The 13,957-nt window shown below is 41.1% G+C and overlaps 1 protein-coding gene across 2 annotated transcripts in view; it reads right to left on the minus strand.

The window, feature by feature from the left end:
* The window catches only part of PCSK1 (proprotein convertase subtilisin/kexin type 1), a 42,497-nt gene that overhangs the window by 12,077 nt on the left and 16,463 nt on the right, over positions 1–13,957 (minus strand). The window contains exons 7-9 of one of the 2 annotated variants that reach the window (XM_027607209.2): positions 11,089–11,261; positions 9,800–10,012; positions 7,203–7,303 (exon numbers count right to left, since the gene is read on the minus strand). In XM_027607209.2, coding sequence (XP_027463010.1) covers positions 7,203–7,303; positions 9,800–10,012; positions 11,089–11,261 — 487 coding nt within the window. The remainder of the gene's footprint in view (positions 1–7,202; positions 7,304–9,799; positions 10,013–11,088; positions 11,262–13,957) is intronic. The other variant, XM_027607210.2, reaches the window with a different exon arrangement.

The raw sequence follows: 13,957 nt of genomic DNA on the forward strand, positions 1-13,957 counted from the left end.
AGCAAAGGAACTAAGTCTTTGTATAACTCTAATGTATCTACTGAATGCAGTATTCATGGAGTCATGTATTACAGGAATTAGAGGAGGAAGAGCTCTGGGGATGGAAGATCTGGGAAAGCTTTGCTGGAAGGAAGTGTTCTGTCTGAATTTTGAAGATAGGGTAGAATGTCAGGGAGTGGAGAGATGGAAAAGGGATGGGGCAAGAGAACAAAACCTACAAGGTGGAAAGTGCAGGCTGTGTCCAGAGTACAGTGAGTAGTCTGGTTGGTGGGAGCAGGGAAGAGTCGATAGAGTACTGAGCCCGATAGTGAAGACCTTGCACGCCAGGAAAAGGAGCTTATACTTTATTCCCTGGGCAATGGGGAATCAAGGATTTTTGAGCAAGGACATGGTATAATCAGAAGTTTTGGTAAGATTAATTTATCTGCATTGTAAGATACATCAGACATATTTGGGAATGTTGGGTCCATTAAAATGAAGATGCAGCCTTCCCAGATCACTCTATTTAAAATTTCAGTTCTCCTCACAAACTACTGAGCTCCCTTATCCTGGTTCTTTTCTTTTATGGTACTTATCACCTTCTAACACACTGTGCAACTCATCTGTTTTGTATTTTATTAATGTCTGTCTCCCTTGCTAGAAACAGCTGTAAGAAGGGCTGGGATTCTTATCTATCTAATTCTCTAATGTGTACCATTCAGAAGAATGCCAGGCCTAGGGTATATGCTGAATGAAACATTGGTTGGTTGAATGATTGAGTGTGCCTAAGTGTTAGGTGGCCCCAATAATTTTAAAAACTTATTGTTATTAGTCATTAGATTCTTCCAAGATCACAAGTTTTTCCTTAGCTTTGAGACCTGTGTTGTTTCTATCAAGCCAATCAAGTGTTATTTAACACATAAATACCCAAGTGTGTAGTCTTTAGGTTTTCCATCTTAGCACTAAGTTGTGTAACAACCATCAGGGGAATTTGGCTCAATTTGCTATCTTTCCCCAGAGCCCAAAATGTACTGGTTAATCAATCCCCTGGTGACAAGAAAGAGGCAGCATACCTCCTTAAACATTGAGGAGTCTGGTTCTTGGTTAAAATCCCACATGTGATTTTCAGATCTCTTTAGAGGCATGACAAAGGCTCTACCTGGCAGGCTTTATGGGGAAACTGCCCTCCCCACACCAGCCTGGATGCACAGCCCATGCATTGTGGTCTCTGGAAGGAGTTGTCATCAAGGACTTAGGCCCCTTACCCAGTCAAGCTCTTCCCATGTTTATATGCCCACCCTTTGTGCCTTCATTCCTAGGTCTCCTTATCTGAGGTGGGGGGTAGAGGTCTTCTCTACGTGTCTCCCTCTGCCCAAGGCCTCCTTATGGGGGAGGGAGGAGGAAACCTTGAAGACACTTTTACCCACTCTGACTCAGTACCCAGTGCCTTCTTTTCAGCCTTCACTCTTGCCCCACCCCCACCCTAGAGTCAATAAGACTAGCAGGGCCTTAGGTTGGGGTTCCCTCAACAGTGACATGACCCCCATGTCTACTGCTACTTCACCTCCTCCTCAACTGGTGCACTCTTCCAGGGGGGAAAATGGAACAGGGGAGTCAGCATTTCCTCTGATTTTTGACTCTTGCTTAAAACATTGTAGTAAACAATTAAAGGCTTAACTCTTTGATTTCTGATTTATTGCTTTAATAGGCTATTCTGATAGCTGGCAGCTTAGTTCTCTCTCTCTTTCCTCTCAGCTCCTGATAAACATAACAATTAACTCTGGGGAATGACTGATGGAGTGCATAGAGACTATAGGTCAGTGATTCTTATAGGTCCCAGACCACTTGCATCATAATTACCTGTTACACTTGTAAATAGTGAAAATTCCTAAATCCCACCCTAAATGTATTATATCAAAATATCTATGGGTGGGACATGATTTTTATATTTATATGTCAAAAAACTGTCCAGCCAATTCTATGTCAAAGCTAAAATAATAGAAGTAGGAAGAAAGCATACAGGCATATAACCAATTCAGACAATTAGAAGTTATTTCAAATCATGAGGTCAGAATAGGGAGTAACAGAAAGCACATCAAACCATTTCCTGCCAAAGACCTATGTGATCTTCAGCAAGTCACTTCATTTCCCTGGGCCTGAGGTGACTCCTCTGTAAGACTAGAGGGTTGAGCATGATCATCTTCAGAATTCTTTACAATTCAGACCTCCTATCTGTCCAATATCATAAATACTTCATTTAGATTGTGTTTCCATGTTGGCCAACCCACATTAAGGAATAATTAACTAGCTTAGCAGAAGTGGCTATTTTCTCAATGCAGAAACAAATTCTGTTCTATGAAGCATCTTATTAAAATTCTTGCTTCCTTCCAGTTTTTTTAAAGGAAGTTTTAGGTAAAAGCCTCTTATCAATGTGGTCAATGGGAAACACATCAATTTCCCATTTGGACCATCAGTGAGAGCAGGTGTGTATATGGAAGTTGGGAAGAGGAAGTGTACTAGCGAGGTATTAAGGAAGGCAGGGTTATAATAATCAAACACAAAGCATAGACTTTCTATAGCAGAACATTTACTGTATATTTAGTTGCAGGTTTTATTATTTTTATTTTCTTTTACCTATTCTTTGCAAAATATTCAAGGGAGCTTCGCTGTCATGCAATTAGGAAAATTAAGCTTGTTTTCCTAACAGAGTTATTCTTCATTTGTGTGATTGCATTTCAGAAATGAAAAGGAGCTGCTAACAATAGTGCATCTCATTCCTGACAGCCTTCCTTTGTTAATTAGTTCTCAACAGCATCCACAATAATTAAATTTTTTAAAACTGCATTAGGTTGCTAATCAAGGATATGTTTATAGAAAATAAGGGTTATGGAATTAAACATTGAAATTAAGCATTGCTTCTCATTAGTGTAGGTAAAGTAATCTGGAGACAAAATTCTAATGTGAAAAATCTTGCTACGTGGTTCAGCCTCTAAACACATGTAAGTACGCCTAGATATTAAAGATTTTCTAACCTGGAGACTTTCCAACATTGCACAATTCTGAGTCAAGGATTTCTTTCATGTGCTTTATCCAAAGGTTTTATGTAGCATTGAAATCCTATTTCCCTTCCTCTAGCCTTTCATGAAAACAGAAGATTGGCTCATCTGTATGTTTAATACCTCCATGGGTATAAAGGGACTCAGTGTTTTACTTCAGAATTTTTGTTCTCTATTAAAAATTATTCTGATTCCTTTGCTCTCTCTTCAGAAGACTGGGGTTATTGCCTGCTATCTTTCTTAGGTACACTGACTGCTTAACAATAATGGTGTCAGAGGCATTAGTCCAAGGAATTCCTGTCTCTCATTGTATATATCTATAAATATATATATAATACACCTATTCAGTACCTTATCGAGCATCTTTACAACCACAGCTGGATGAGATTATAGGAAAACTTCTTTACAGCAGTTTCTCGAAATTTGTGAAGGTACATTAAAACTGGCTGGGATACTTGTTAAAAATGGGCATTCCTAGGCCACACACGATACTTAGGAATCTGAGTGGCTGGCATTAGGATTTAGGAGTCTGTCTACTAATTAAACTCCTAAGGTGATTGATTATGCTGGTGTTCAAGAAACACTCCTCCAGGAAGGGAAAGTACTCCTCTACACATATTTGAGCCAGGAGCCATTCTTTCTCCTTCCTTCTCCTCTTCCCATTCCCTGGCATTCCAGCTATGTCTTCTTTAATGTAGCATAATAAGTAATCTGCTTGTGACAAGGAACCATTTATGAGAAACTCAGGAGCACGTGAGTTATGGCGGTCCTTGATCAGCATCAGTCTTCTTAACGCCCCTTTCTTTGAGGGGATGGCAGACTGCCATTGAGCATCTCCTCTCTCTTGCAGGGCTGTGGGAGGCGGTGTGGGACAGTAGTTCATGGCTCGGGTTTGAGGTGGCCTGAACTTGTACCTCTTTGCGGGCTCTTGGTTACATTCCTCAACCTCTTTAAGCCTCAGTTTCTTCTTTTATAGAATGCAACTAATAATTTCTTTTTCACAAGGCTGTTGTAAGGGTTTGAATTAGTATTGCACACAAAGAGGTTAGTGCAGTGTCCAGCCCATAGGAAGAACCTGACAAATCCTAATGTTATTATTCTTGATAAATTTAGCCCACCGTTGTTCTTCAGTATCCATAGTTGTTCCTTGAGCAGCACTTGGTTAAATTTTTTCTCCCAATCTTGTTTATCTAGGGGCACTTCTAGAAATACTGGCATTCAGAATTTCTGAAATAATCATCTCTGTATAGACAATTGAATAGGGTTCAGAAAACCATCTATTTGAGAACGGACACTTCAAGAATTTCCCTGTACTTTGGCATGAAGTATATGAAATGTAAGCTAGATTATGTCTATCTTACTAATGATTGAATACAAAAGAAAGGAATTAAATTCTTATTATATGCGCCAGGGAGATCATGGATTCTTAATCTCTCTTAAATCATGAACAGTGTGAGAATCTGATGGACCCTACAAACCATTCCTTCAGAAAAATGTCATATACACACAAACAATTCTGCATCTAGTTTCAAAGTTCATGAACTGCTGGAAACTCATCCATGTTATTTCAGAGCAATCCATGAAGCTCCTGCTTTAAAACAAACCTATTAAAAATTAACTGAAGTTAATGAGGCTAGATGATTCTTAGATCGTGTTCTCCTTGCACAGAAAAAAGTTTGAATTTTAGAAATCAGAGGTTACAATTTTAAATTTTTCGGTTCTTACATGAAATTAATATTATATCTGTTCAGTGCGATGGGTGTTTCTATTATACTGATCACTAGACAAGGATGGCTTAGGCCTGGCCAGTTACATTTACATGCATCTGATAGGTGTTGGGTAGAGAAGACTTGAAATTTTAAGGATTTTTTTTTAATAGCTCCTTGGAATTAACAGCTTATATCCTCCAATCATAAATATCCTAAGACTATTTTACCACCTGTGTGAAACTGCTTGCCTTCATTGAAACTTCTTTTCTTCTACTCTGGACTTTTCACCACCAAACTCAACAATTCATGTTGGATGATCTTTATTTGCTGATACCTTCAATTTCAAATCAGAGAATCTTATAAAGGAAAGAGGTTTGAAAAAAATGGTATGATCCAACTCCTCCATTTTCTAGATGGTCAATTAAGCCCTCAATTGGAGATTAACTTGCCTAAGGTCACATAGCTAGTGATATGCCTAGAACTTGAAGCCATGGGTTCCTTGCACTTTTGAGTGCTTAGATTATTTTTCCTTGAATCCAAATTCAAGGATCTGCTGACGCCATTTTCCCTTGTGTTCATAGACTCTGCCCCCTGTCCATTCCCTTCCTGTTACAAATAAACTCACATTCTGAATTTAGCTCTTCTGCTGGGCCCCAGAACTTCCAGTGTCCCTGTTTCCGACTGAGCCCCTGGATTTGCTCTTCCCTTACCAGACATCTTCCCAGCCCCTCCAAGTAGGTGAATTCTTGGTACAAACCTTGCTAGGCCTGTCTTTCTTAGCCACTGTGGCCATCTCATAGCTGAGGTACCAGGACAAAACTACAACTCCACAAGTGGCCCCAGGGCTCTTGAATCTACGTTGGACTCTCCAGAACAAAGACTTAGCAACTTCGGGGTTTTTCCAGCTATGGCAGCGGCTAAGGTATTCTACTTTTCAGCTATTATGAACCTTGTCTACTGAATATGACGTGAGGAGAATGCTTTGTTCTCTCTCTAGAGAATATAGATATTCTTCTAGGATAACCTTCTGATTAGGAAGGATAATAGTAACTTACAAATTTAACCAATTCCTCTATCATGCAACCAGAGCATCTGACTTGATGTTTAAAGTGTTCTCACCACCAGAAAGCAGAAACAAGGACAAATAAAAAGCTGTGGGTACACAGTGTGCAGCAGTTAGATATTTTTTCCTCTGCATTAAGAGGTGGACTACTGGGTAACCAATATGAGGAACAAAATACTGTTAAATATACTGTTAAATCCCTTTTTAACATCACACACTAAAATTCCAGGGGAATTTAAACTTAAATATGGTAAAGGAACCATAATAAAAGGCATATAAATAAATGTTTATCGAATTTGGGGTTGTAAATATTTTTCTGAGCATGAAAGCAAAGGAAAATGGCTTAAAGAAAAGGACGGACAAATATATCTGTATACATACTAACTTCATTGCAATAAAAATTACTTATAAATAAAATTAAAACGTAAATGTCAAACTAACCAAGCATTAATAGCTTCTTGAAACTAAGGCCATAAAACAAAATCAAGGTCATAAACGAGCAATCACAGATGACAAATGGCCAAAGAATATAAGATACTGAGCTTCATTGCTAGTGAAATGAAAGCATATAAAGTTGAAATACCATTTTCCCCTATCAAAATAGCAAACATTTAAAAGATGATAAAAGTAACGTTGGTAAGGGAACTGGCGCTTTTACACATACAGAGTTGGTGGGAAAATAAAATGATACAATCTTTCTGAACAGTAACTTGTCAGTGTGTACCAAAATCATTAAAACATGCCACACCCTTTGACCCAGAAATTCTAATCAGGGGTGTTTGTCCTGAGGAAATTACCAATATTTATGGATGAAAGAGGGTATCTAAACATAACTCAATGACTTTAATGTAATTTGCATTTATATAATGGGATACTACAAAAAGATAAAAATTCTGTTTTTACTTCTCATGTCCTCTGAGATGTTAGATCAGCTCTAGGACTGGGCTTATATAATCTGAAAAAAAAAAAAAAAAGGAAGTTCTATAAGCTTGTTGTTCCCAGCACTACCCACAGGAAGTTATCTGCACAAAGTCTTTCCTGGTGGGAAGAAACAGAAGTGAAAAGACCTTGCAGCTGAGTGCGAGGGAAATTGGGAGGAAGGCATGAATTTGTAAAGGTCAAGGAACATTGATTTAGCCATGAGAACGTGCTCTTAAAAGATTATAGGGTAGATTTAAAAAAATTACAATTATGTGTATGCGGAGGTCCCAATTTTGTAAGATGTGTGTGTGTTAAATCTACATTGAGAGGTTAACAGGAAGAGAGCTTATTTTTATGATTATTTTTTATAGTTTCCTAAGTTTTCTATTGTAACCATAATTCAGAAAACAAGATATGTTGTTAATAAGAAGAAGGAGAGGCAGCAAAGGTGATTACAAGTTTCCTGGACCTTACTTTGCTTCCAGCGCTAGAGCGAAGATGCCAGCAGCCAGGGGTGCCGAGGCCGAGGTGCCCGTGTGGGTCTCTGTGCAGTCGTTGTGCAGGTCAGCACTTGTCTGGGTAGCATCCGGAGGGAAAGAAATGTGGGAGAACATGTGAGGAGGGTGCCCTGGCCCTGGGGGTTAACCCTACCTATGGCCGCATATGCTATGATCAGGAAACTCAGCTGATTCGCTTCCCTACTTCCTCCTCTAAACCACAGGCGGATGTTTGCCATCTGCTGATATTTTAGTTCATGCTCCTCTATATGCAACTTGTCTATAATTCTGGCATCAGGCTGCCTTTTCTGGGGATGAAGTACTCCCACTATGAATATTTTCTCTTCCGAGTTTCCCAAACGAAACGCTGTCTGTGAAGAAGGGACAGTTTCAAAATCACTGTGAATCATGCTGGCCCATTAATCATCAGGTCCATTGTGTGTGGTCTGGCATATTTAGAAATTCTGCCTCATGCAAAATTCCCTTTTGCCTTCAGAATTGACATTCGACTGTCTCTTCGGCACAAGGATGCAAAGCCATCTGATTTGGGCCACTTGAGCTACTTGCACAAAATGTGCACAAAGTGTGTAGTTTGCGCTCACTGTTGACATGATTTGATGGCCCTGAGTTAGCATATTTGCACTTTGGTGAAAATGGTGTTTTTCAACCAAAGAGTGTGCTAGACTCTGATCTGTTTTCAAATTGTAAAACTGCTACTCAGTAGATGTGTCCCATGGGCATGTCACTTGGTTTCCCCATCTGTAGAATGAGGTTGACATTTCCTGACTCCTATTCTGAGGTCGAAATGAGATCCTGTCTGTGAAAGCATTCTTACACAATATTACTGCATGTAAGGAATTACCCGGGCTAATGTTAGCTTAATGAAGAGGTTGCCAAGACTGAAGGGAAGAAACCAAAAAGACTTCCGATCAGGCTGCCTTAAGGACCACAGTGGTGCTGGTTGAGCAAGTCACCAGGCCAAAGGATTACTAACAAGACACCCACCTGGGCTCCCACATTATCATTTTCAGCTAGAGATTTCAATGTGTGGGAGGGAGGTGTAAAAAAATAATTTGTTCTATTATCACCTCCTTTGGCTTCCCACTTGGAGTCGCTGAATTTCGCAAGTTATGGTGGCACTGCTCCTTAGAGGGCTGAGGAAGCAAGGCTGCCCTTTTTCCCTACTGACGCACGTAAGCCCCCAGAGCTGACTGAGCTGAGGATGGGGTTTGCGTAAGACAAAGGCTATGTTATTGCCAGTGTCTCAAATAGAATCCACCAGCTGTCGCTCCTCTGGCTGATGTACCTAAGAAGAGATCTTTACGAAGATGGAAACTTCCTCGGGCTTCAGAGTGCAGTAGCTCAGCTGAGGGCCAGTCTGTGCAATGCTGACCGAAATGCCTACCAGGCCATTTTTAGCCTGCAAAGCAGGCTAAAGCAAAGCAACTTTAGACACCCCCAGGGGCTCTGAAAACAAGGGGGACACATGTCTGATACACCTCTTTCAAAGGCTAGCAACTACTCCTGTCGTAAACAATTCCTGGAGAGAACATCACCATCTATTATTTGAGTAATTGAATATAAGGGCATAAGAAGGGGGCCAGTGCTTTTAAGTTGAGCCTAGGGTTTTACTGTCTAAACTAGAGTGAGTTGCAGAAATGGACAGAGTTCCAGAATAGTGATCCTGTATGAAAAAAGAGTACTGACAATTTTCTTTGAGATGCCATTCAGAGGAATTTTATACACATTCCGATGTCTAATTATTATGGGGTTCACCCACACTCTCATTGAATCATGACCTATTATTCCACTGAGATTACAATCTACAGGCTTTAGCCGGTTGTTCTTTCTATATCAGGAGTTAAGTTTGGGGCCATACATTTTAGAATTAGAAGTCCCTCTCTTTGTTCTCAGAGCCGCCGGATGGCCCTTCATCACTGTGCCCTTGAAGGGAAATCCAATAATTGCCCTTGGCAGTCTGACTCACAGAAGTGAAGGCACAGCCAAGTGTGGGCTAGAGATGCTCTCTGAGCATATAACCTTCCCGAGCTGTTTATTCAGACGCTGAGAAGTTCATCTTGGGGAAAATTTAGACTGTTATTTTCCTGCAGGTCATCCATTCTTAGGAGATGTGGCTAGTGTGTGCTCTGTATTTTTATCATCCGCTAAAGGGCAAGTCAGACAATGTCCCTGCTATTAAAGGATCACCAAGTACAAGGGTGGGAAAGCCGCTGCAACCCTGAAATCTCCTTTAAGGCTCTTTTCAGGGAGGCGTCACACAAGCAGAAAAATCATTTGGATTCTTGGCTGTATGTAATGACAACTTAGTGGCTTCTCAGGGCTGAGTTTAAAAATGACAGAGAGGCAACATCGTCTTGGCAGAGGCGTCATTATCCTTGAGAGAGAAAACTTCCCACTAGATGCCAGCCTTTCGGGTGAGTACAGTGCGAGTCTCTCCAACTGAGTCCTCAAACTTAAGCAAATCAATTTGACCAGAGGTACCGCCCAAAGGGTCTTGTTGAACGCAAGCCGCGCTCTCCTACCTAAGCAGAGGAGCCAGACAAAACAACGTACGATTCGCTGGTCGGTGTAATCGCCGCTGCTGTACGAGGTGGCCAGGGTGGAGGAGCACTTCTCAGCGTACCAGGGGGACAGGCCTTGCTGTGAGGCGCTGCTGATGGAGATGGTGTAGATGCTGTCCGTGTAGCCGTCGCAGTCACAGTTATCGCCCTGACGCCCCCCGTTCCCAGAAGCCCACACGAAGATGGAGCCCTTTCCTTGTCTCCCCTAAAGGAAAAGCCAGACTAGATCACATCTGTCATTGGTTGGGATCACTGGAACACCCCGGTGAAACCCCCCACAAATACATGCATGAGGTTCTCAGAGTTATTTGGAGTCCGTTTCAACTCTAGGTCCTCCAGCCTCCCTATGGGAAGCCTCAGGAGACTGCATATGAGAAGTCCCTGGGCTGTGACTCTGCCAGTCTTCCCTCCCTTGGGCCCTCCCTGGCATGGGTCTGAGTGAGTGCTTTTCATTCTTTTCCTTACTGTGCAGGTCCATACTCTGGCCTTTAGCACTCGCTCATATTTTTGCACTCTTCCCTTGGCTTATGTCGCCGTGTTTGAATCTTTGAACTTCCTCTCTTTCTTCCTGCTTGCATCTTCTGGCTGACTGATTGACAAAATCAGGCATTATTCAGATCTGTTTTGCAGCTGCATTAAAAGGGCCTCTTCAATTGAATGCAACTCGTCAAGGCTACTCTTTCTATGACTTCTCAATCTGTGCTCTCCAAAGTTTCTACTTTTGTTTGATCCTGTGCAGAACGAGGCCTTAGAATCCTGCTAAGAATGCAGTAAACAGAGCAACACCAGCAAGGCACAAGTCCGCACCGGGCACGTACAAAATGAGTAGTAGCACATAGGTATACTTAAGGATGCGTTTCCAGAGAGTTGAAAGAAGTCTGGGTAGTAGTGTCCCTAGTGTAAACATCCAAAAGCAGCAGGAAAATGAGAAAGGACATATCCAGAGTATTTCTTAATTTTATTTATTTATTTTCTGATTTACTTACTTGTGTTTATTTTTTAATTTTTAAAAATTTTATTTCCAGAGTATTTTTTTAAAGTAAATATTCTAAGAGCATAAAGAATCTCTGTTGAATGTCAGACCCAAATGGGGAAAACTCTCTTAACCCTTAACTTCTGTCCCTCCGAAGAATGATTTGGCTCTCTAAACGCATTTCAAAGTGTAGGCAACGACAAGAAATTCAAAGCCATTTCTTCCCATATAAGCTGAGTGCTCTTCCCTTTCCTTCATATCCAAATGGTCAGGTTTCATTTCAGGCGGGTCTGTGTTAAGCATCTTACCTGCTTGACACCATATTCAAAAGCCTTCTGGGCCAGTCGGCCAGGCCCCTCCACAGTTTTCCCGTCATCATTAGGGCCCCAGCTGGCACTGTAAATATCCACATGTCCGGGATTGAATCCAATTGAACTGGCTTCAATAGCATCAGTCACAATGCCATCCAGCATTCTTATGCCTGAGCAGTAAATCACACAAGAAGCAAGTAAGTGGATGTCAGCGTGTACATGCAGAATGGTATTATGCTCTTAATATTCATTTTATTTTTATTTTTTTAATAGTCATTTTATAGAAGACTCGAAAGAGTTAAAAACAGGGTAACCACTGGAGGTCTCAAGTGCCTGTGATCAGGCTGCTATGAGCACAGAAGGAAGATACAAGTCACTGCCTCCATAAGTTTTGGTATCTGCCCTCTAGAGATAACTATATGCACTAAGCAGGGACCATGATCTTTACTGATTACAAAATGTCCCCCCTCCCCTCGCTACCCCAATAACCTGAAAATGACAGGACAGCTTTTGGAAAGAGGTATTCAAACAGCCCTCCCTTGACCTGTCTGTTCATGACTGTACCACAAACGACTGTCGCCCAGCCTGTGCCCTACGAAGGATTCTGTATGGGACACTGTGCAGCTTGAAAAGATCTACCCACAATAGGAAACTAACAAATAGGGAAAGAATGCTTGTTTCTGAGCACTGATTAAAAGTAACCCAGAGGCCATTCTTTTATGTGTTTGCTGAGAAACATTTTCAAGGAACATGCTTCCTTTTCTTCCAAATAATCTCAAGGATGAAATCATTGCCATGGATTTTGCTCCTGAGGGGGAATCATTTTTCATTAGGAGAAGGCAGACGTGGTAGCTCTTTGTCCTTTCTAACAGGCTGTCACCTGTCATCAGACTCATGTGTTCAAGAGCCAGGAAGGCAAAAGCAATTTAGACAGATACAGGCAACTACCGGGTTATTCCTGGCTTCAGGCTGATCATGTAGTAGAGTGCACAGCCTTACATTTGCATGCTATTATTTACTATGGAGCATAGGTAAAAGAACATGCAATTAACGTAATTAGCAGAAGTCATATTGATTAAAACAAAACTGGTTAAGAATTTATTTTGGAAAAAAGAAAAAATCCCAGCTCTACTTACTAGCTGTGTGATCTTGGGCAAGCCACTTAACCTCTTGTGCCTCAGTTTCTTCAATTTTTAAAATGGGGATAATAGCAGCTGATGTGCCTTGAGGATATACTATATGCAGCTACCATGCTGAGGCCTTAAACATATGGATTCCTCTATCTTTAGGACAACCATTTGAGATGGGTGCCATGATTTTTCCCTTTTTACAGGTGGACTATAAGTCCAGAGAGGGACAATGACTTGCTCAGGGTCACACAACTTGAAACTGGGGAGGTGGGACTTGAATCCCAGAAATTTGGCACCCATATCCAACCTGTTAACTTACAGAGTACACCACCTATAATGTGTTGTAGAGTCAGTGGTGCCTAATAAGTGAAAAGTATTATTTAAAAATGCATTTGGGGCTAGACCGTCAAAGGGTGGAATAATGAAAAAAATCTCAGTAGACTTGGAATCAGAAGTCTTGTGTTCTAGTTTTGCGCTGCCACAAACTAGCTATTGCCTTGAGAATCTTCCTTCTGATTGCTCCTCTATAAAGTGAAGGGATCAGAAGATTGTCTCACAAACTATAGCTAGATAGTTCATCATGACTTAAAAAGGGAAGTATTTCTCTAGGTGATTACCTGATTTGTGCTCTGCCTTCATTTTTTAAAAGTTAACACAGCACTTAAAAAAAGGGGGGGGGACACACAGAATTTTGACAATGCTGGTATCAGAGGGATCAGGAGTGTCACAAAATGTAATAGTGTGCTGAATTAGGGAGAGATTCATTATATGTGCCACAATGCGTGTTCATTTGATTTCTTACAAGGAAGTCATAATCAAATTCAAGGTATACTTATGCAGAGTTTAAAGGAGCTTTACTGTCATTGGCATGTTCTACAGATGATCTTTTCTATTGTAGCTTGGAAAACAAACTAAGCTCAGAGTTGTTAGCATAACTGTGAAAGCCCAAGGTAGGGATAGTGAAAAGCGGAGAGGCAATGATTATATTCTCTGTGAGCCCCTGCCGGTCCACCGTCCACCCATCCTCACAGGAACGTGGACTGCATCACTGGGTTCTCTTGCCTTCCCACTGGCATCAGTCAGCAGGAAGATGGCAGCAGGAGGCTGGGGGATGAGGGGAGAGCAAGATACTCATTCCCTGGGCTCCTCCTTGCCTAGAAGAAGCCCTGTTGCTGCATTCAGGGCCACAGCTCCTGTCCAGTGGTTCTCTCCTATGGCCCCAACTTTCTCCAGTTGCCACTGACCTCTCCTTCCCCTTGGTCCTTTAGGCCCAAAGGTGATTAACATCTGTCTTCACTTGTTGTTCCTTATTGGTTTCCCTTTACTCTTTTTTTTTTAAAGTTTTTATTTTAATTCCAGTTAGTTAACACAGTGTCATATTAGTTTCAGGTGTACCCTATAGTGATAATTTCCCTTAAGTCTTGTAAATAGTTCCTCTATTAAATTGCCCCAATGGAACTTAGTATGTTTCCCCACAAAGACACAGACTCTGAATCTGTGCTGTCAAAGATAACCTTTGGCTTCTTCATGTAACCAGTATGTATTCTCTTATTTTCTTAAGACACTTATTTGCTATGAAATGAAGAATGACAGAATTGAGAGGCAGGGAAATTCTTTGCCTAAATTTACCTCCTCCTTCTGTTCCCTTAGCAAGCACTCGATAACAAACCCTTGTAAATTAGCACACAGAGAAAATTAGCTTTGGTTTAAAAGCTTTTCAACATTTCCATTTTTCT

The sequence above is a fragment of the Zalophus californianus genome, chromosome 5, assembly GCF_009762305.2.
Source record: "Zalophus californianus isolate mZalCal1 chromosome 5, mZalCal1.pri.v2, whole genome shotgun sequence".
In the NCBI taxonomy this organism is placed as follows: domain Eukaryota; kingdom Metazoa; phylum Chordata; class Mammalia; order Carnivora; family Otariidae; genus Zalophus; species Zalophus californianus.